The sequence below is a fragment of the Glandiceps talaboti genome, chromosome 3 (assembly GCF_964340395.1).
Source record: "Glandiceps talaboti chromosome 3, keGlaTala1.1, whole genome shotgun sequence".
In the NCBI taxonomy this organism is placed as follows: Eukaryota; Metazoa; Hemichordata; class Enteropneusta; family Spengelidae; genus Glandiceps; species Glandiceps talaboti.
In genome coordinates this window covers 31,709,362-31,729,869 of record NC_135551.1, presented here as the reverse complement: position 1 = coordinate 31,729,869, position 20,508 = coordinate 31,709,362, and the positions used below count along the sequence as shown (strand labels likewise).

At 36.2% G+C, this 20,508-nt stretch overlaps 1 protein-coding gene across 1 annotated transcript; it reads right to left on the bottom strand.

The window, feature by feature from the left end:
- Window positions 1-4,400: 4,400 nt before the first annotated feature.
- On the bottom strand, window positions 4,401-18,516 carry LOC144433385 (5'-nucleotidase-like). The gene is made up of 8 exons (XM_078121687.1): window positions 18,115-18,516; window positions 10,124-10,337; window positions 8,327-8,518; window positions 7,443-7,646; window positions 6,492-6,743; window positions 6,044-6,199; window positions 5,079-5,279; window positions 4,401-4,582 (listed from the first exon to the last, which is right to left on the bottom strand). Exons 1-8 carry the CDS (start codon window positions 18,514-18,516, stop codon window positions 4,401-4,403), a joined length of 1,803 nt encoding a protein of 600 aa, XP_077977813.1.
- Window positions 18,517-20,508: the final 1,992 nt, after the last annotated feature.

Genomic DNA, 20,508 nt, shown 5'->3' with positions numbered 1-20,508 from the left:
GTCTACATGTATTTTGAAAGGAAATGCTGTGAAGAAGTACCGGTATGAGGCATAACTGAAAATTGACTTTACAGCCCCAAAAGTTTGAAGCCTATAGTTTTTATTAAAATGATATTCCACATAGTAATAATAATGATCAATTCTTATCAGTGCATTAATCTACAGCTGCAAAGCTGGATGGCAGACTTCAAAGTGAAAAATAGTCAGTGAAGAATATCTTTACTATGAGGGAGAAGGCTGAAAGAGAGTTTGACAAAAGAGTGTGTGTGTCTGTGTGTCTGTGTCTGTGTGTGTGTGTGTGTGTGTCTGTGTGTGTGACAGACAGACAGATGGTTAGATGGAGATGGACATATGGGGGGAGGGAGGGTGTTTGAACCTACTACTACATAATCAGAAAGATCCATGGTTAACAATTTGCATGAGATAACCTAGGTATGTTTAGTGAATGAAACCATGAATTTTAATAGCACCACAGTATTGTATAACAATATCATGTATAAGACAGACATAGCAACTCCTTCAAACCTTATCATTTCAAATTGTGTTACTAATTATCTACCTTTCACAATGTATTACTGTGCCATAGTAAATATGTTATCAATTCCAAATAGTCCTACATGTATAAGATAAATTTATGGATTTTTTTTAAAAATCCAATTTATAAAAATAGTTTAGTAATGATTTCATGCAATAAATGAATTCTCATATTTAAGATATTTTATTGCACCAAGAATTTTTCACTTTTTCTATCTATACAATAAATGTTTTCTATCAAAATGATGGTAAGAAATTCTTTTCTATTAACAATTATTATTCAGTTTTACTACTTTTTCAAGTCAGTATGCTTGTACAGTATTATATTGTAGCATTACTCTATGTACCTTTTTATCTTATGGATGTTGACCTTACTAGGGATTCTTAGTAATGGTGTTAACTGAATGCATGTTGGGGTTAGTGGTTGTTAATTCAATATTTGTAGTGAATTTATTCAGAGATAACATATTTTAAGCTGCAGTAGCTGCAACTGGAATGTAAAAAAAAAAATGTTTTGTTGGTACAATAACTTACTTGTAATATTGTACACCCCAAGTAGTATTTTATTACCTGTTGATAAACATATTTGTGTAGATGTATACATGATAAATCAAATCAAATCGATTATTGGGTCCACACATAAAAATCAGAGCCCTCAACTGTGATTATGATTTCAACCTGCTTATAACAATTTTTAGTGAATATATCGTGGTTGCCTGATTGAAAACTGATACTCCAGTTACAACTTGTACAGTTTGAACATGGTGTGGACAGTTTCAAAATCAAGAGCCTTTTGTTCAAGATTTAACCTTGCCACTTCACTACCTACAGATAATATTGACCACTAATTAACAGATTTTTTGAATGAATACATCTTTTGTTATTTGATGTAAAAAAGGCTCAGTTGCAGCTAGTGTGGGTAGTATTTATGTAAGAATGTTTCAGCTGTTCTTCCTCATTCCTCAAATTCCATGTTATTTTTTTATGTACAATATCAATCTATTTCAAACCACAGAAGGTGCTGTTCAGTATGTTTTTGTTTGACAAGAGGTAATTAAAAATACCTCCTTTAGCAAAATGTAATATGTATTGTACTCAAACTGTGAATTTAGTATATAGACATGTCTGTTGCCATGGCCACCACATGACACAATATGTACATTGCTGATCAATGAACATTACATAGATTGGAACAGTTTCAAATTTGATAATAATGTTTATAATGCCAGCACCATGGACTGGTCTAAAACATAAAATTACAACTAGTCATCTCATGATATTTGTATAAATACTGTGTAGGTTTATAGTTATTTCTTTGCAGCATGTCTATCAACAGTTTAGCGATTTTTTACCAGCAATTTGAATTTTGAGTACTTCAAGAAACATAATATATAAAAGAAATTAATTTTGAGCTGTAATTTGATAATTATTGAGTTACCTCTGTAGTCCATTGGAAGTACGCATGTTGATGATTTGTCAACAGTGGCCCTGTGGCAAGAGGTCGGCACTTCTAATTTGATGGTGTGGCCCTGTGGCAAGAGGTCAGCACTTCTAGTTTGATGGTGTGCATGGGCATTACTTGTATTTGAATATAGTTAAACCATCCTTCAATATTGTGGACCGCATTACACTTTTTGTACTGGATATTTATGTAAGAAGTATTTGATGTTTTAAACTCTTTCTTCAGTGATGCCTTTAAAGTGTCAATTTTACTGAAAGTTCTTTTCATGTAATTTTTTGCAAAGGGAGTTATCGTGGTTACTATATGAAATATCTGAGAACCTTGAACAGACTTAAGACCTTGTTAGTACAAAAGGTTGTTGGGAATTTAAGATTACCTGAAACAACTTTGCTAAATCCAATTGGTTGTTTGGTGTAAACCTATGATGTAATAAGGTCTTCATGTGACTTGAATTGGGAATGAGTTGAGTGGTGAATTATAATTGATATGCTTGATAATATGTAGATGTGTTGAATTTGTGGTTAACTGGTTTTCAACTTTACGTCAATATTATTGAGTGAACAATGACATGGTCCTGCATATGATTCATTTGTTACTAGTGCTGTTTGCAAATTTTCACTGGAGGAATTTTGTGATCTTTTATTGCAAGGGGCATAACTTGGTTTGAATGTTTCTGAAATAGTGACCATAAGCACAATATTATAATGTAGCCAAGTTACATATGTCAAGTAATTACAATTCAATTCAACAAAAACATTTAAGAGACACAATTCAATATACCTGTGCAATATTTACTATTTGATGCACATTTCACTGATAATAGATCATTTCAGATATTATAGTGCACATTTCTGGATACCCAGTATGTGGTTAATCTCTAAGTTTTGGTTCAGAAATTTAGAGAGCATTTTATATGTCATTGCTGCTAACAAGTGTGCATGTCATTAGTATGAAGAGCGCCCTCAGTGTTTGAAAGTGAACTCTTCAGGATTGGTATCATCTTGGCCAATGAAAGCCTCTCACTCTAGGTTGTCATCATTTGATTGGATCTGGAGTGTTGGTCAGTATTTGGTTTATCAAAACCATAGTTACTGTGATCACAAGAGATGGTAGACATTTGAAAGACATTATTTCTGTTTTGATTTGTGACCGTAAAGTGTTACTGTACCCCAGCAGTACATAGTAATGTGCAACTACTGTATGTTAGCATTTTGGGATGGATGAGTGGGTGATAAAGACAAAATGAGGGGATGAGGGAGTAGGAGGGGGGGGGGGGGCTGGATGAGTGGGTGATGACAAAATAAGGGGGTGCCGGTGTAGGAGAGGGGGGCAGCAACAGACGAGGGCTTTCCCATGGGAGTGGGGGGGGGGGCAGCAACAGATTAGGGCTTTCTTATTCAACACCATTGAATGGATGGATTATTGTCTCACTGCAACTGTTTATATGAACTTTTCCACATAAGACTTTGTGAAAACTATAGTATATTCCTATTTGCAATACTTGTAAGTCTTACATTTGACTACCAATGCTGTACCATTGTATAACCTCTTAGTGCAATCTCATTACTTTTTAGTGGATATTTATAAGTTGTGTGTTTTCAGTATTATTTATCTGTATGCATGTCATTAGTGGACAATTCTTTCCTACACAATTATTCTGAAATGGAACAACAGAGTAAATAAAATCATTGTATTCCAAATTTCTAAGTCAGTAAAGTTAGTGTTTTTTGTTCTATTGATGTAAAGTACTGTCAATTGTATTTTAACACAACTGATGTCATATCAATACTTTTGTCACCAGCTACCAGACATGGTACTGATGTAACATTGGATGACAAAGAACACATTTAAGAAGGCAATATGGAAATACCCCGAGACTTCATTAGACAAAATATTTAATGTATTACAAAACGAAAATATTCACAATACATTTAAAAGACATGAAAGGCTTATTATGTTCTTGTAATTTCTATTTCACTGATCAAAAAAAGATTGGTCCCAAAAAGATGCTACTCTAGTATTTCATCATCTTTTTATACACATACTTATAACATTGGTGATCAAATAACCCATATGATAATTACTGATGCAACTAAAAGTGAAGTTGGAGTGAAGGCAATTCGAAAACATTCGTAGTTACAACAAAGAAAAATCGAGGTCACCTTACAATTTTTGAAATATAGGTCAAAATGATACCAAAGTTAACATTTTACAGAATCTAATGTGTTAAGCTGAATAATGTTAACTCTTTGATAAAATAATGATTGTTGAATTCACCGAAAACGAAACTTCAAAATCTTCTCAAATTTCTTTCATTATTTCAAAGAACCAGAAACAAGCTTTGTTACTGCAGTCTGAAGAAATTGTAAGAATTTTGATTTTGAAGGAAACTATTCCCCATATTCTACCTTAGCAGTAAAGAGAGGAAAAGAGACGCTGTAACGAGGACAGTCTGTACAGCTGTACTTGTGGCGGTCGATATTTCACAGGGTGTGTCTGTTACGAATTCGATTCTATTTTCAACGCTGTCGAATAATGGTGAAACTTGGTTGATGTATTCTATCACAGTTTCGGAGTCCAGGTTACCTAGAATACAGTAAGGATAATAAGAAATACTAAATGTAGGCTCGAATTGATTTGTAGGCTAGGTCCTCGTAAAGTTGTAGAATTTGATGAACAACCAAACACTGCCCCCCCCCCCCCCCCCAATGGTCACATATGGAAATAACCCACGGTTTCCATATGTGACCATTTCGGGGGGGGGGGGGTGTTTGGGTGTTCGTTGGTTTGTTGTCGTTTACTCATGTATGTATCTACTCATTTGTTAGTTTATTTTGTTTGTTTGTTTGTTTACTTGTTTTTTTTGTGTGTTTTTTTGTTTACTTGTATGTTTATTTTGTTTTGTTTATATTTGTAAACAGAACTAAATGAGCCTGAGCACCCTGTGAGTGCACCGCCAGATCTACTAAAAATGATTCAGACTGGAAGATTCGTTATCGATCAAGGGGCGTCGTTAACAACAGCGCCAACGGTGACGGCGACGAATCTATCGGTCAAGTAGTTGGTGTTGCACCCCACTTACCACTTTCATGTACGAGTTTATTATCTCGAATCATAGTATAGCCATCTCCGCCATCGGCTATGAAGTTTGACGTAAGAATTGTATAGACTTGATCATCATCAAGGGGAAGATATTCCGGCATATGACATTCACTACAGCGTACTTTGGCGTCAACAACTCGACTACCAACTGGTTTTGTGACGTCATATTTCACATGTATACCTAGTAATAGACAAAACAAAAACAGATTAGAGATGGAGAAACTCCATATTCGGGAAGTTTATTAAAATTATCTATTATGTTGCATTCCGTATTTATTTTTGTAAAAAATTATATATGCTGACGTTTAACAGTGGTGTTAGGTAACTATAAAAGGTAGTTTAACCACATTGTGTGTGTGTGTGTGTGTATGTATGTATGTATGTATGTATGTATGTATGTATGTATGTATGTATGTATATGTATGTATGTATGTATGTATGTATGTATGTATGTGTGTATGTATGTATGTATGTATATGTATATGTATGTATGTATGTATGTATGTATGTATGTATGTGTGTATGTATGTATGTATGTATGTATGTGTGTATGTATGTATGTGTGTGTGTGTGTGTGTGTGTGTGTGTGTTCTATAAAATAGATACATGTATTTCTCAAATTCTCGCAAGCCAGCAGACTACCCGAAAATGAACGAACATCAGTTGTTGTCAAAGTCATAAGCAGTTTACGTCTGACGTCACATTCAAAGTATTACAAAAATGTAAAATACATTAATCACGTGGCCACCCTACGTCACAGCTAACTTTGAATTTACTCGTACTCGACGACGGTACACTGTTTCCTCCGATTATAGGCAATTAGCGTAATCTCTGTCGAAGGAAAATGTTACCAACATATATATAAATTTCAGGGTGTGGCATTTATTACTAAAGGTATTAATTAACACAAACGGCTTTGAGACTAGTACATTTAAGTTGCCTTACCTGAAAACTGTAGAAACTGACCAGCTTGTACTACAGGATTGTAACTTTCTACTGAGTGTTCTAAGGATTCACGTAAATGTACACCCTTTAATTGTACTATATCTATCGTATTTCCAAATGGTAAGACTAGAACGACATCTTCTACGGTAATATCACCTGGTGTGTGATTAAAACGAAAAGTGAGAAAAAATTATAACATTATTGTGTCACAGGGCTATTAGTTTGGTTAATCTTTTTCAAGGAGCGTATGGTCTCACCGGCATGTGAATGTCGGAGGTTGACCGATGCGTGGTGGCGCCCCGTTAGGTCGTACCTGACAGACTACTGTTTATTATAGTATATGGAGGTAGGATGGACTACCTCAACGGTTAGAACATTACTGTAAACGTCTGTTACAACTCAAGTGCTTCCTTCGCTAACTGGATTAATTGTACGAATACAAGATTACCTTGTTTAATGGATGCACGTATACCACCCCCATTCCACAATGCTACGGCGACATGGTTCCATCTAAGTTCATCGGGTTCTTTAATATTTTGGTGAATTAAAGCATCAAGGATCATGTTCCCCATGTTACATTCTTGGAGTCGGCACACTTCTCTACTGCCCTCAAGATATACGTTCGTTTTTCCAATGACCTCCTCTTGAAATTCTATCAGCGGCTCATTCCATATTTCTACTTCTTGTAAAGTATCTGGATCTAGAATACAGTGGCAGAATAATCACAAGGAGAATTGGTTTTAATATCGTAATTTGAAATTTTCGAAGCTTGTTCTGTGGGAGGTAACAGATCTTGAAATAATTAGAGCATTTGCCGAAGAGATACGATGATTTTAAAAGTTGCATAACGTTTTCAAAAGAGAGCTCTCAGAATCATTTATCCTTTTAGTACCTGTTGTAAGGAATCACAATTACGTCTCAACTTTGAGTCCTTAGAGATTCGACGTCAGAATATCTGTCGCAAGTTTGCTGCCCAAGTGTTAAAACCAGACCACAAACTCAATCACCACGTTCCGGCACTTATAAATCACAAGTACCCAACAAGAAATAGTAATGTTAGAAACTTTAAAGTAATAACGCAAAGACCTCAGTCCTGTTGTTTACTGTGTCAATTTGTTGCAAAATAGTCGTTGTCTCTAGTGTGTCTCGTCATTGTAATTTGTTTTTTAATTGTAATGTTACCACACTTTTTAGGTACCAGCAGTGTCTTTGTCCTTCATGTGTTTTAAAAAGTAATGTAACAATCGTAATTTGATCTATAGGTCACAACGTTTGGAAATAAACCGTTATTATTATTATATATCCAATATTCATCGATTTCTGTGGCATAGCAAGTTACACTTAGTACAGCCTTACAAAGTCAACAATGTTTTTCATGCTTTGTAGTTAATAGACATACCTTCAACGACACTGTCGTCCAACAATATAGGATTTCCTCCCCAGTCTGTGATATCTCCATTGTCATCGAATGTTGCCTTCAGTTCACCAAGATATTTACCATAGGCATAGCTTTGGACTACCAGAACGTTCTTAGTAGGGTCATGGTCTGGGTTGATAACCATGGGGTAGTCACCGAGAGGAACTTCAGTTGACGGAGGATCGCCTGACAATGGATGGACACACGCCATATTAGAAAGTTGACACTGGGAGGTAATAATGATTTCAAACTATCTTATGTGACAAGAAAAATGGAAGTGTAGCTAGTAAATTGTCATGTTTAACACTCAATATCAACTTGACATTAACTTTCGAGGGCAGAAACTCTTCTTCCTCAGAAGCAAAGTGGACAGAAAGAAATATGGATATGCTGCCAACAATTTCGCTTTCTGATTAATATTTCATATAAGACAACCAATAGGCCCACATCTAGCATGACGTGAAATATGTCTGTAGATTTAAATTTGCATATGTCCACGTGATCATAGATGAATTTCTAGATTTGTTTGGGTTGTACCTCAAAACTAACGATCGTGATGTCTTGCACTTGTATATATACCATTCATACACATACGTACACACACACACACACACACACACACACACACACACGCACTCACTCACACACACACACATACATACACACACACACGCACTCACGCACGCACACAAGCTTACCTACCTACCTACCCCCCCCCCCCCACACACACACACACTCATACATACATACATACATACATACATACATACATACATACATACATACATACATACATACATACACATAGCATATGCAACTAACATTCAAAAGTTGATCAGAAGTATTATTTATAGCATTCAACTCACCTGTATACAAAAATGTATTTGTATGTCCACCTACGACAATATCAACGCCTTCCACTTCCTGCGCTATCTTCTGATCAACGTCAATTCCAGAATGACCGAGAGCTATGAATATATCAATAGTCGGGTCTTCGGCTCTCAATCGGTTTAATTCAGTCTGGATCGATTCTACTTCATCTTCAAACTTTAATTTCTCTAGAATAAGAAACACATGAATGTATTACGAGTAAATGACCCCAAATTGTATGTTTAAAATTGATATATCATCATTATATTTATCCTAATGTGTGTGCTGGCACCTTTCAAAATGACAAATTGAGTAGGTGTATTTCCATGTACAGGACTAACCATATGCCAATTTCTCTGCATGAGGAAAAAAAACATAACCGGTTTTTTAAATAAAACTAAAACTGGTGGGACTTTATCACACCTTGTAGCACCATAGCTGGGACGAGATTACAGCTTGTAGTACCATATATACCTGTGATATTACAGCTTTTAGTACCATAGCTGGGACGATATTATAGCTTGTAACACCATAGCTGTGACCAGATTACAGCTTGTAGTACCATAGCTGGGACGAGATTACAGCTTGTAGTACCATAGCTGGGACGAGATTACAGCTTGTAGTACCATAGCTGGGACGATATTATAGCTTGTAGTACCATAGCTGTGACCAGATTACAGCTTGTAGTACCATAGCTGTGACCAGATTACAGCTTGTAGTACCATAGCTGTGACCAGATTACAGCTTGTAGTACCATAGCTGGGACGATATTATAGCTTGTAGTACCATAGCTGTGACCAGATTACAGCTTGTAGTACCATAGCTGGGACGATATTATAGCTTGTAACACCATAGCTGTGACCAGATTACAGCTTGTAGTACCATAGCTGGGACGAGATTACAGCTTGTAGTACCATAGCTGGGACGAGATTACAGCTTGTAGTACCATAGCTGTGACGATATTACAGCTTGTAGTACCATAGCTGTGACCAGATTACAGCTTGTAGTACCATAGCTGGGACGGTATTACAGCTTGTAGTACCATAGATGGGACGAGATTACAGCTTGTAGTACCATAGCTGTGACGATATTACAGCTTGTAGTACCATAGATGGGACGGTATTACAGCTTGTAGTACCATAGCTGTGACGATATTACAGCTTGTAGTACCATACCTGGGACGGTATTACAGCTTGTAGTACCATAGCTGGGACGAGATTACAGCTTGTAGCACCATAGCTGTGACGACATATCCGCTTGTAGTACCATGATAGCTGTAACTTCTCATTATTTTCTGTCTCTTGTTATAATACAGAACCTTAGACTTCACTGGAAACGGTCCAATCCATCCCGTTACGTCAAGGTATTATAACGTACTTTGACATGACGGCTACCACGGTGTATATAACGCGAATTCTACACATGTAACTCATAAATTTATGGGGTGATGCATGACAGGGTGTTACTGAATTACTTGGCAACCATGCATGTGTTACCAATACTGCTGCAACAGTAATAGTCTATGTCCTGACATGGACCGTATTACGTACTACAATCCCATTGTACGGCCCCTGTCAGGACATTCGGACTACAGCAGTAACTGTAGATTGAAAGATTCGTCGTGTACTTCTTGTAAGCTAATGGTTAACAAGAGCGCCAACAACCGAACATCTCCCCTTAAAGCACATACATGTACATGAAAGTGGAATGGACTTGAAAAAAAAAGAGAGTGGTCGAGGGTGTTTTTGTAATTCTGGTCATGAAAGAACATATACATTTACATATTGTCCTACCTGGAGACGAAATCATTGGTGTATCTGTGGTTGTGTAACCAATCACTGCAATTTTCTTTGCACCACGTGTAAAAACAGTTGATTTGTTGTACTTTCCTTGTATTGATGGTTCCTCGGTGTCGTCGATGTTAGCACTCAGTACTGGGAACGTCACATTATCCAAGAAAGGAACAATTCCAGCAATTTTATTGTCGAACTCATGGTTCCCCAAGGCCTGTAAGTTGAAAGGCAATGCTCATTTTAAAAATAAGTAATTGACTGATTGATTGATTGATTGATTGATTGATTGATTGTTGATTAATTAATTAATTAATTAATTGATTGATTGATTGATTGATTGATTGATTGATTGATTGATTGATTGATTGCTCAATATTACATCCCGTAGTGGAAGATATTACACTAGCTGCAACTGGGACATTTTTAAAAACCAAATAACCAAAGATGTATATATTCTATAATAATTCTTATACAAAGATATTGTATATGTTAATTAGTGGTTAATAATATTTGTAGGTAGTACAGTGGCAAGTTAAGTCTTGAGCGAAAACTCGGTTTTGAAACTATCACCATGTTAAAACTGTACTAGGAACTGGAGTATGATTTTTAGAGCAGACAACCACTGAAAATTGTTTTAAAAAGACCAATAATTAGACACTGTAAATGGTAATCAGATACCAATAAGCAGCCCGAAAACATGTTGAAATCGTGATCACCGTTGAGGGCGCTCATTTTGGGTACGAACTTGATTTGGTTTATTGTGTATACAACGACAACAATGCGTTTTCTTACAGTTGCCGCAATACTGCTCAGGGAGTACGATATCACGAGTAAGTTACTCTATCAAACAAAACGTTTTTTTTTTTTTTAAAACACACAAAAAAAACACATTCCAGTTGCAGCTAGTGCAGCTTTAAAGTATTATCGATAAAACTTCTTTAATAATACTGTAAAAATCAAACATGCATTACATGGGATAATAATGAGATAAACATCGTGCAAGTTTAGAGTGAATACTTTTATTTTCATTTGTTGTTTGGACGCGTGAGATAACAACGTGTTCCTTCAGCGATGAACGTACTAGCATGCAAATGATACAATAAGGAGACAGGTAGCGAATTAGGCGACAGGTAGCGAATAAGGAGACAGGAAATCCAATAAGGAGACAGGTAGCGAATAAGGAGACAGGAAATCCAATAAGGAGACAGGTAGCGAATAAGGAGACAGGTAGCGAATAAGGAGACAGGTAACGAATAAGGAGACAGGAAATCCAATAAGGAGACAGGTAGCGAATAAGGAGACAGGTAGCGAATAAGGAGACAGGAAATCCAATAATGAGACAGGTACTAGGTAGCGAATAAGGAGACATACCAGTGGAGTGGAAAAGACAGATTTCACATGCAAAGCGACCGTATCGTATCAGAACAGAGAAGAAAGACCGAAGATCTAGCAACTAGTCCTAGCTTACGCAGCGTTGTCGTAAAAAGTCGACCCCCACTAGTACGACCGGTCCACTAGACTAGACATGTCAAGTTCTTCCACGTGATCATTCTCGCGCGACAAGTAGCCTCGTGGAAATAAAGATGAGTTGTTTTTGACATTACTCGTATCTATCACCACATGTTAGATATAAGGGCTAATTACGATCATTTAAAAACAATCATAGATATAATATGGATATCAGATTATCGATCACGTTGTAATTGACAACCGATCAATGTGACCTGGTTTGTGTGTGAATGTGAGTGTATGTGTGAACATAAGCGATGGAAATACAGTTGTATATATAATGAATATCATCAAAAATCATAACAAAAGTAGCCGTGGTATTAGTAGGATATACAACTCTGTGCTCATGCGCATCGTTGTATATGCTTTACAAGTTTACACTAAGTCTTATCGTATTTTACATTCATAATGTAAAGACCACAAAGCCAAACTCGAATGTATTTCTAGTGTGTTATTATTGTTTTACTTATGTACAACCGTATCTTTCCAAATCTTTCTATCATTGGCACTGCTCCATCAATATTTGTTCTCTCTGACATCCATCCTCATCGCGATATCACGGTTACCAGAGACTAGTGAGTGGCCGTATAGCGGTCAGACGACGCTTTTTTTTGCGCTGAGATGGGTTATTTGAGATAAGAGTATCAAAGTTCTTAGTACAAATAAAGACAAAATTAATTTTACGTGTCGCAATTAATTTGTAATTGACTACAACTTGAAAGAGTTGCCACAGCATCATTTCATCTTATATTGTTCGTGAACAAAAGCTGTCTATCAGTGTGTTACCGTGAAATTTGTGTTCTGAAGTGAAAACACGATGTGCTTTAATTACTGCATGTACTAAGTTCCACTATCATTTAACAAGTTTGAAGTTGCCATGCTTCTAGCCTACTTAAAAAAAGATAATTTGACATTTTCAGAATATACCAACATAGCACATTTTATATATATTCACTGGTACTTTTTTGGGTATTTTGTGTGATTTGTTTTGAAAAATTTGTGTAAATATTATCTCTTCAACTGGAACATAATGATGATTGTCTATTGGAATTCTTCTTTCCACGTGCCATGTGGGTGACATCGTCCGTGCCATGTGGGTGACATCGTCTGGGCAGACATGCTGTTGGCAGTGTTTTTTTTACGATCGTGATAGAGAGGAGATTTGGTGAATAACCTTTGACATAATATTTAACCGAGACTCCTGTCATGTCAAATAGTAGACGTCATAATCAAGCAAAGGTGAACAGACGGGTGGTCGGTGTTTTGATTTACATTGTATGATTTCCATATTTCCTCATCACCATTTTCGCTGGAAATCATTTTAGAAAGAAGGTGATATATAGGATTTTAAAAAAATGTTCGTCTCACCCCCTCTCCTCTTACATATCTTGACCTAGTAACGATCGTTACGGAATTGACTGGTAAATAGAGAGGATATTCATCACATCCCCGTCTATGGATTAGTGGATTAAAAATAACTCTGTTAGTAATCGTTAGCTGGATAAGTGAGTAAAGATCAGTAAACTACCGATTAGTTTATAGCAATGTCAAATCATAACCGTACACTCTGAAATCTGTACTACAGTACTGTACAAACAGATACTAGTAACGATTAATAGTCTTACTGATAGCCTAGGATAAACGGACACACCTGTAATCTTTCAATGTCACACATGTTGTCTTCTTATATATTGTATTACGTATAGCATGATTCATTTGCTAGTAACATACCTTCATACTTTCTTACCGGCTCGGGTTCATGTGTCACGGTGTGTATAAGTACATATCCTCGTGTTTGTACAAAAGATAGGACGAAAAAAGACAGATACTAAAGGCAAAGTAAATTATGAGTTCCCATTACCGTGCCTTCAGAAAATAGGGTAGGGTGGGGTTTTTTACTGCTGCGAGCAAAGGCGAGCGATTGTCAGTGAGAAGTTTTGATGTAACATTTTTGATGAATTTTAAAGGAAATAAATACAGACAATTATGTATGAGAAATAGGTAGATTGTACTGTATACTATACAACTAGTAGTCTATGTTAATACAAACAGTGGTTGCCTAGGAAATCAACACTTCAAGTTTGTTAGTAAAAATACCATGAAATTCCCATGAACAAATATGAACAGACTAAGCCCTTATGAACATATGCATTAGATACAAAATAGAAATGCTAAACTTTTTTCAAATTACAATTCAAAAATAGCGCCAATGGTATTTTACTACAACTGTGTTGTTTATGTGTTCTTTAAGAATACTTGAAATCCACTTGCCTATCCATCGATACTGTTAATTTCGCAATATATATCATCATTTCACTGTTGCCATGGGCATGGGCTAGTTGCTAGGCATATTAATTTATGAAATTGTCCCTATAGATATCCAAGTTACTCTGTCTGCCAGCAGGACTTTATCATCCGTTGCTGATAGCATAATGATTGACCAAATACCATTAAACTAAAACTAATCAAAGATAAATTACGATGTAGGGTCAACTCCCGGACGGGTCAACTTTGACCTGACATTAGGACAACTTCGCTTAATCTCCTTATTATGTCCCTATGGTGATATTACATGGAATCTTTTTCTTTTAAAATACCGTTTGTAATGTTTTTATGTTTGTATTTTGATGTTATGTAATATTTAAGCTGTCTTGTGGCATGTTTTTGTTCTTCTCTGGACTATGCGTCATTGATAAGCGTCTTGTAAACGTGATAGCATAGAATACATACATGATATATTTATTTGTATACGTTCAAGATAACGTAATTTTAGAATAGCAGCTAGCTTCGCAACTCCATACCTTGAAGTAGGCGACGAAGTCAGTATCAAACTTCTCCGTTGCTTACTATTAACTACACCACTCTGGTGTACGTATTTATTTCTCATCTCCTATTATAGATTACTAGTTTTAATCTATGTCGTTCTATATCCATTTCTACAGTGCACCGTGGTCACGTCACGCGGTGACTGAGTACACTGTATTGCAAATGTTGACAGTTCAGAAAGATAATACTTGTAGCCCGGGACTTGTAGGGGCATGGTAGAAAACCAAATTACAGCAATACAAATAGTGCCAATGGCGTTATAGCACAACTGTATTTGGCTGTTGATGTATGGGCATGGTCTTGTTGTTAGGCATATTTGATTACATTTTTGGAACCGTTATTCACTTACCTACCCATCCCTGGTTTCATCTTTGCAATAACATCACCATTTGGCTGTTGCTATGGGCGTAGTCTTGTTGCTAGGCATATTTGCATATATTTTAAAAATCTGTATCTTTGTAATATGCATAATCATTTCAGTGTTGCGAAGGGCGTGGTCATGGTTGCTAAGGCCAGTTGTGTCAAAATGGGTTTGAGCAATAACTGCAGAATACCACCTCCAGAAACATTCCCACCAAGTTTCAGCCCCATTTACTATGTAGTTTTGAAGATTTAAGTTTTTGATCAAATTTGAGATTATTAGACCTAATTTCCATATCGCCAATGGAATCATCATATTGTGAATACACCTTTGATTTGAACAATTTAACAACTAAACTCCAAAAGTAATTGTCTCCACCAAATGCCAAGGCGATCGGTTGAGTGGTTTTGAGTTTAAGCTGTGCTATATGTTTCCAAGAAAACTCAAACAGATCTTAATCTTGATGCCATTCACATAGAGGTGTGAAGTAGCCCATAAAAAATTATTTAATTATTTCATGACATCACTAAAACAATAACCTTTCATTTTTAGGCTGAGTCAAAGCATTTCTCACACCAAGAATCACGTTCGAGCCAAAATGCACACACACACACAAACACACACACACACACACATACATACATACATACATACATACATACATACATACATACACACACACACATACATACACACACTCTCAAACACACACACACACACACACACACACACACACACACATTTCACCATGGCTATAGCACTACTGAACCTCAGTTCAGTTGTGCTAAAAATCACTCGATGTTTTTGTTGATTATATTATAATTAGACGTAAATCAATTCCAAAGCTTGATTTAGCTAATAATTGGCAGTCAATTGTTGATACATTCATATAACTTTGACACGTATGTTTACAGATATCAGCACGATAGCACGGTACAACGATGTGTCACCTACTTCTAGACTCTAAATCTCAACCCTGCCACTATCGACTACTTATCAACGACTTGACCACGTGAATCTGTCGATACATAGCTGTCTGGTGAACCGCTATCTACACAGTCACAGTAGCAGTTTCCTAATACGTATGCTCGAATGGTGCCTCTACAAGGTAAGGAAGGTGTCGGTACGCAGGGGGCAGACCTTCTAAATCTAACGTATTAGACCTATGTCATCGATTTACCACGAATTCCGGTTTAGCATGCTGGTGATTCCTAAAATCAAGACTATGTATTTCACTTTGTATCTAACGGTATGTGTATCAAATGTAAAGAGATAAAGAGTCATAAGGATTCAATTTGATCACAGATAAAGAACAATTTTTTTCCTTGTCTGTGATTTAATACAGGAGGCGAACTCAATCCATATATCGATAAATAAAAATAGATAACATTTCCCAATCGTGTAATCTGTATGGTTCAGTCTATTTGCAATACTACTCTATGTCATTTATGGAATTATCATATAGTCACTTTATTGTAGTGAAAGGTCTTTATGGAATTATCATATAGTCACTTTATTGTAGTCAAAGGCCTTTATGGAATTATCATATAGTCACTTTATTGTAGTCAAAGGCCTTTATGGAATTATCATATAGTCACTTTATTGTAGTCAAATGTCTTTATGGAATTATCATATAGTCACTTTATTGTAGTCAAAGGCCTTTATGGAATTATCATATAGTCACTTTATTGTAGTCAAATGTCTTTATGGAATTATCATATAGTCACTTTATTGTAGTCAAAGGCCTTTATGGAATTATCATATAGTCACTTTATTGTAGTCAAAGGCCGTTATGGAATTATCATATAGTCACTTTATTGTAGTCAAAGGCCTTTATGGAATTATCATATAGTCACTTTATTGTAGTCAAAGGCCTTTATGGAATTATCATATAGTCACTTTATTGTAGTCAAAGGCCTTTATGGAATTATCATATAGTTACTTTATTGTAGTCAAAGGTCTTTATGGAATTATCATATAGTCACTTTATTGTAGTCAAAGGCCTTTATGGAATTATCATATAGTCACTTTATTGTAGTCAAAGGTCTTTATGGAATTATCATATAGTCACTTTATTGTAGTCAAAGGTCTTTATGGAATTATCATATAGTTACTTTATTGTAGTCAAAGGTCTTTATGGAATTATCATATGGTCACTTTATTGTAGTCAAAGGTCTTTATGGAACTATCATATAGTCACTTTATTGTAGTCAAAGGCCTTTATGGAATTATCATATAGTTACTTTATTGTAGTCAAGGGTCTTTATGGAATTATCATATAGTCACTTTATTGTAGTCAAAGGTCTTTATGGAACTATCATATAGTCACTTTATTGTAGTCAAAGGCCTTTATGGAATTATCATATAGTCACTTTATTGTAGTCAAAGGCCTTTATGGAATTATCATATAGTCACTTTATTGTAGTCAAAGGCCTTTATGGAATTATCATATAGTCACTTTATTGTAGTCAAAGGTCTTTATGGAATTATCATATAGTCACTTTATTGTAGTCAAAGGTCTTTATGGAATTATCATATAGTTACTTTATTGTAGTCAAAGGTCTTTATGGAACTATCATATAGTCACTTTATTGTAGTGACTATTAGTAGGATGTGGTATGCACAAACTTTGTATTAGTCCTTGACGTTGTTGTTCAGTGCTCTCGACAATGTTGATACAGTAACTACTTGTTTGAATTGTTCTTGTTTTGTTATGATTATCATGTCCTTTGACAAGACTGTTCAAGTCCCTGATTGTCTGTGATAGTCTATGCGGGATGAAGCTTTTAAAGTGTGTGTGTGTGTGTGTGTGTGTGTGTGTGTGTGTGTGTGTGTGTGTGTGTGTGTGTGTGTGTGTGCGTGCGTGTGTGTGCGTGCGTGCGTGTGTTTGTGACGAGTTTGTCCCTGAGTTGGTGACGCAGTTATGTACAGGCAGAGCCAAATGCAGTGGTCTCCATATACATTATGCAAATTGCTGAGGCTCGATGTTCTCATAGGCACTGATAAACACTAATGTGAGGACCTTGGATTGAAACCCTGGCATTTAGAAATGTATACATAAACAAACAAACAAACAAACAAACAAACACAAATACAAACAAACAAACAAACAAACAAACAATAACAGGTCTTTAAAATAGCAAGCAAAACTCTAAACACGCAACTACAATGATTGATGATTATAACACCTACCTGGATCGTCTCATGATACTTCAAAACTGCTGCAATCAAAATTTACATAATAAGCAGCAATGTATTGCGATTGCGCACGACAATCCAATCGTGTGTAACTTACCATCGTATCGTATTCAATGAAATCCATAAAGTGTGCAGTAGCCATACCCTTGTAATAATAAAACCATAACGTCCCTTGGTACTGGTCACCGCCGTCGATTAATAAAACATTACTATCGCGAGCCCTAATTTCGTCCACCTTGGTTTTACGACGAGCAACACCGGCATAACATTCTCCGGCGGTTTTTTCCGCTTCACTACAGGCTCCTGAGGAGACGTCGGTCTCTTCGAATCGGGCATGTACATCATTCGTATGTAGTATAGTCAATTCGTAGGCACTTGATGCAGGTAGCAACAATAGAAAGGTATATACAAAACATATCAGACCAAAGTGGATAAACTTATACATACATGTACTAGTACTGATGTACATTATTCGTTCTGGCTTGGCATGGGCAGACATAGCTTTCAGAGAAACACAAGACAAACAGTAACTAAAGTTTACATAAGTAGCCCTGCAAATCGTGCCCAAGTTTGATCGATTCGACCATTTCAAAAGGGTTACCTAAGAGTATGGGCTCTTTTTGGTACTGAAAATAATTATACGTTTTCCCTCTCCGACATAAATAACAGAATTGTCTTGCTTTTCTGTTCCTACATGTGCTCCTTCAATGTAAGAATTGTCGGTAAATAAAACGATATATATATCTGTATCCGTGTTCTCGAAGTCAAATCTATATCCCGGTTTCAGAATGGTTTCTCCTCAAATGGTTGGTCAGAGCCCGGGGTCAGAGTCCCAAAACAATCGACATCATCAATGTATACGTATACTTATATGTATGCTGTGCATCAATTACCATACATATTGACATGATACTAAATTTGGACCAGAGGGCCAATCTTTGTATCCGACATGTACGTAGAAGTGAAGTCATTTCCTGGTGTCCAATTGGTCGATTTCAGCTGAATAGCATTCACCCTATCTCTGTATCCTATGATTAGTGACTGTGACCAATATTTAAGGAAATGTTATGGACACAATTTCTTTGGTGCCACGTGGTGTGCATTCCCTAACAATACTTTCAAATCCCATCTAGAAGGACTGTGACCTGCCTTTCAGACTGTTAATTGGGGGTTTGTTTTTGGTAGTTTTTTTTAGAGAAAAACATATTCATTGTGAAAAATACTAATTATCATAGAATCAATAATCGTTCCGATGCTTTTTTTTGGACTAAAAGTGGTCTGAGATTAAGTAACACGCTCAATCGATTTATGTGCTTCATTACAACTAGACATTGTTTTGCACATTTGAACGTTTCATTCTCTCGATCTTATTGACTGAGCTGAAGGCCTCAACTCCCAACGATTAGATTGAAACACTAGTTTTACATGTACACCTGTGAGAGCCACTCCTCTCCTCACACCACAACTGACAATTAATGACATTGATTGTCAGCAGCACTTTCATTGATATAGGCTGATGTTATGGATATCTAACCCTAACCTAACCCAAATGGCAGCAATGGGATTTGGAACCGGTGGCAGCGATAGAATGACAAAAAAACCAATATTATACAAAGTTAGGCAATACAATGAGTCAAAGTAAAATGTGACCCTCACCCTCATCCCATTTTCTGCCCCGAGAGCCACTTTGTAAAAAGTGAGCCCAAATTCATTTTCCCTTTCATTTCCGAACTGAAATTTATAACATGGCCAGATAAATACACACGCATATATACACGAGCTGGAAAATAATATTACTGAAAGGATTGTGCATGTACATTTCATGGAACTTGAAGGGGTGGGGTGGGGTTGGAGCTGATGGGGTCTCTCTCTCTCTCTCTCCCTCTTTCTCTCTCTCTCTCTCTCTCTCTCTCTCTCTCTCTCTCTCTCTCTCTCTCTTGTTCTTTACTTTGATTTCAAGATAAGCAGATTGCTTTATTTTCATTTGAGATCAAAACAGAGGCTGTTACGTCATTCTATTTACACCGAGGCTCACACCATCATTGACTCTTGTTGTATTTTCTTTCAAATCAATTAACCTAATGCAATCAAACTTTATCCATTGAACAAATTCAGACATAGACGTAAATAGGACTGATTTATATATCTATCTATATTTATGCTACTATATTCTGTGGCTTTGTTATTGATTCTTGCTAGTGAAAACACAATGCTTCTGAGTAAGTCGAGGTTTTTATATTCGACATCAACTTTGAGTCCAATGGAAAATGTATTTTTTGTCAGTGAATGTTGATATACCATAACGTATCTTGTCCATAGTTATAAATATTGATACAAAGGCTTACTGATTGGGAAGTAGGACATTTCACGCCCTTACTTGTACTTAGAGAATGGCGGACCTGGGAATACTAGCTAAAGTAAATATAATATAATTATATTGCACCATATAACACTGCTAAGAAGTAAATTATCTGGTGACTCCGTCTTTTCA

Bases quoted from the DNA above. Each gene is read 5' to 3' on its own strand.
- LOC144433385 (XM_078121687.1), bottom strand. From the start codon at position 18,516: ATGTCTGCCCATGCCAAGCCAGAACGAATAATGTACATCAGTACTAGT. The intron at 8,519-10,123 runs GTAGGACAATAT...TTCTTATTCTAG, and splicing joins ACCAATGATTTCGTCTCCAG to AGAAATTAAAGTTTGAAGAT. The intron at 6,744-7,442 runs GTATGTCTATTA...ACTGTATTCTAG, and splicing joins GGACGACAGTGTCGTTGAAG to ATCCAGATACTTTACAAGAA.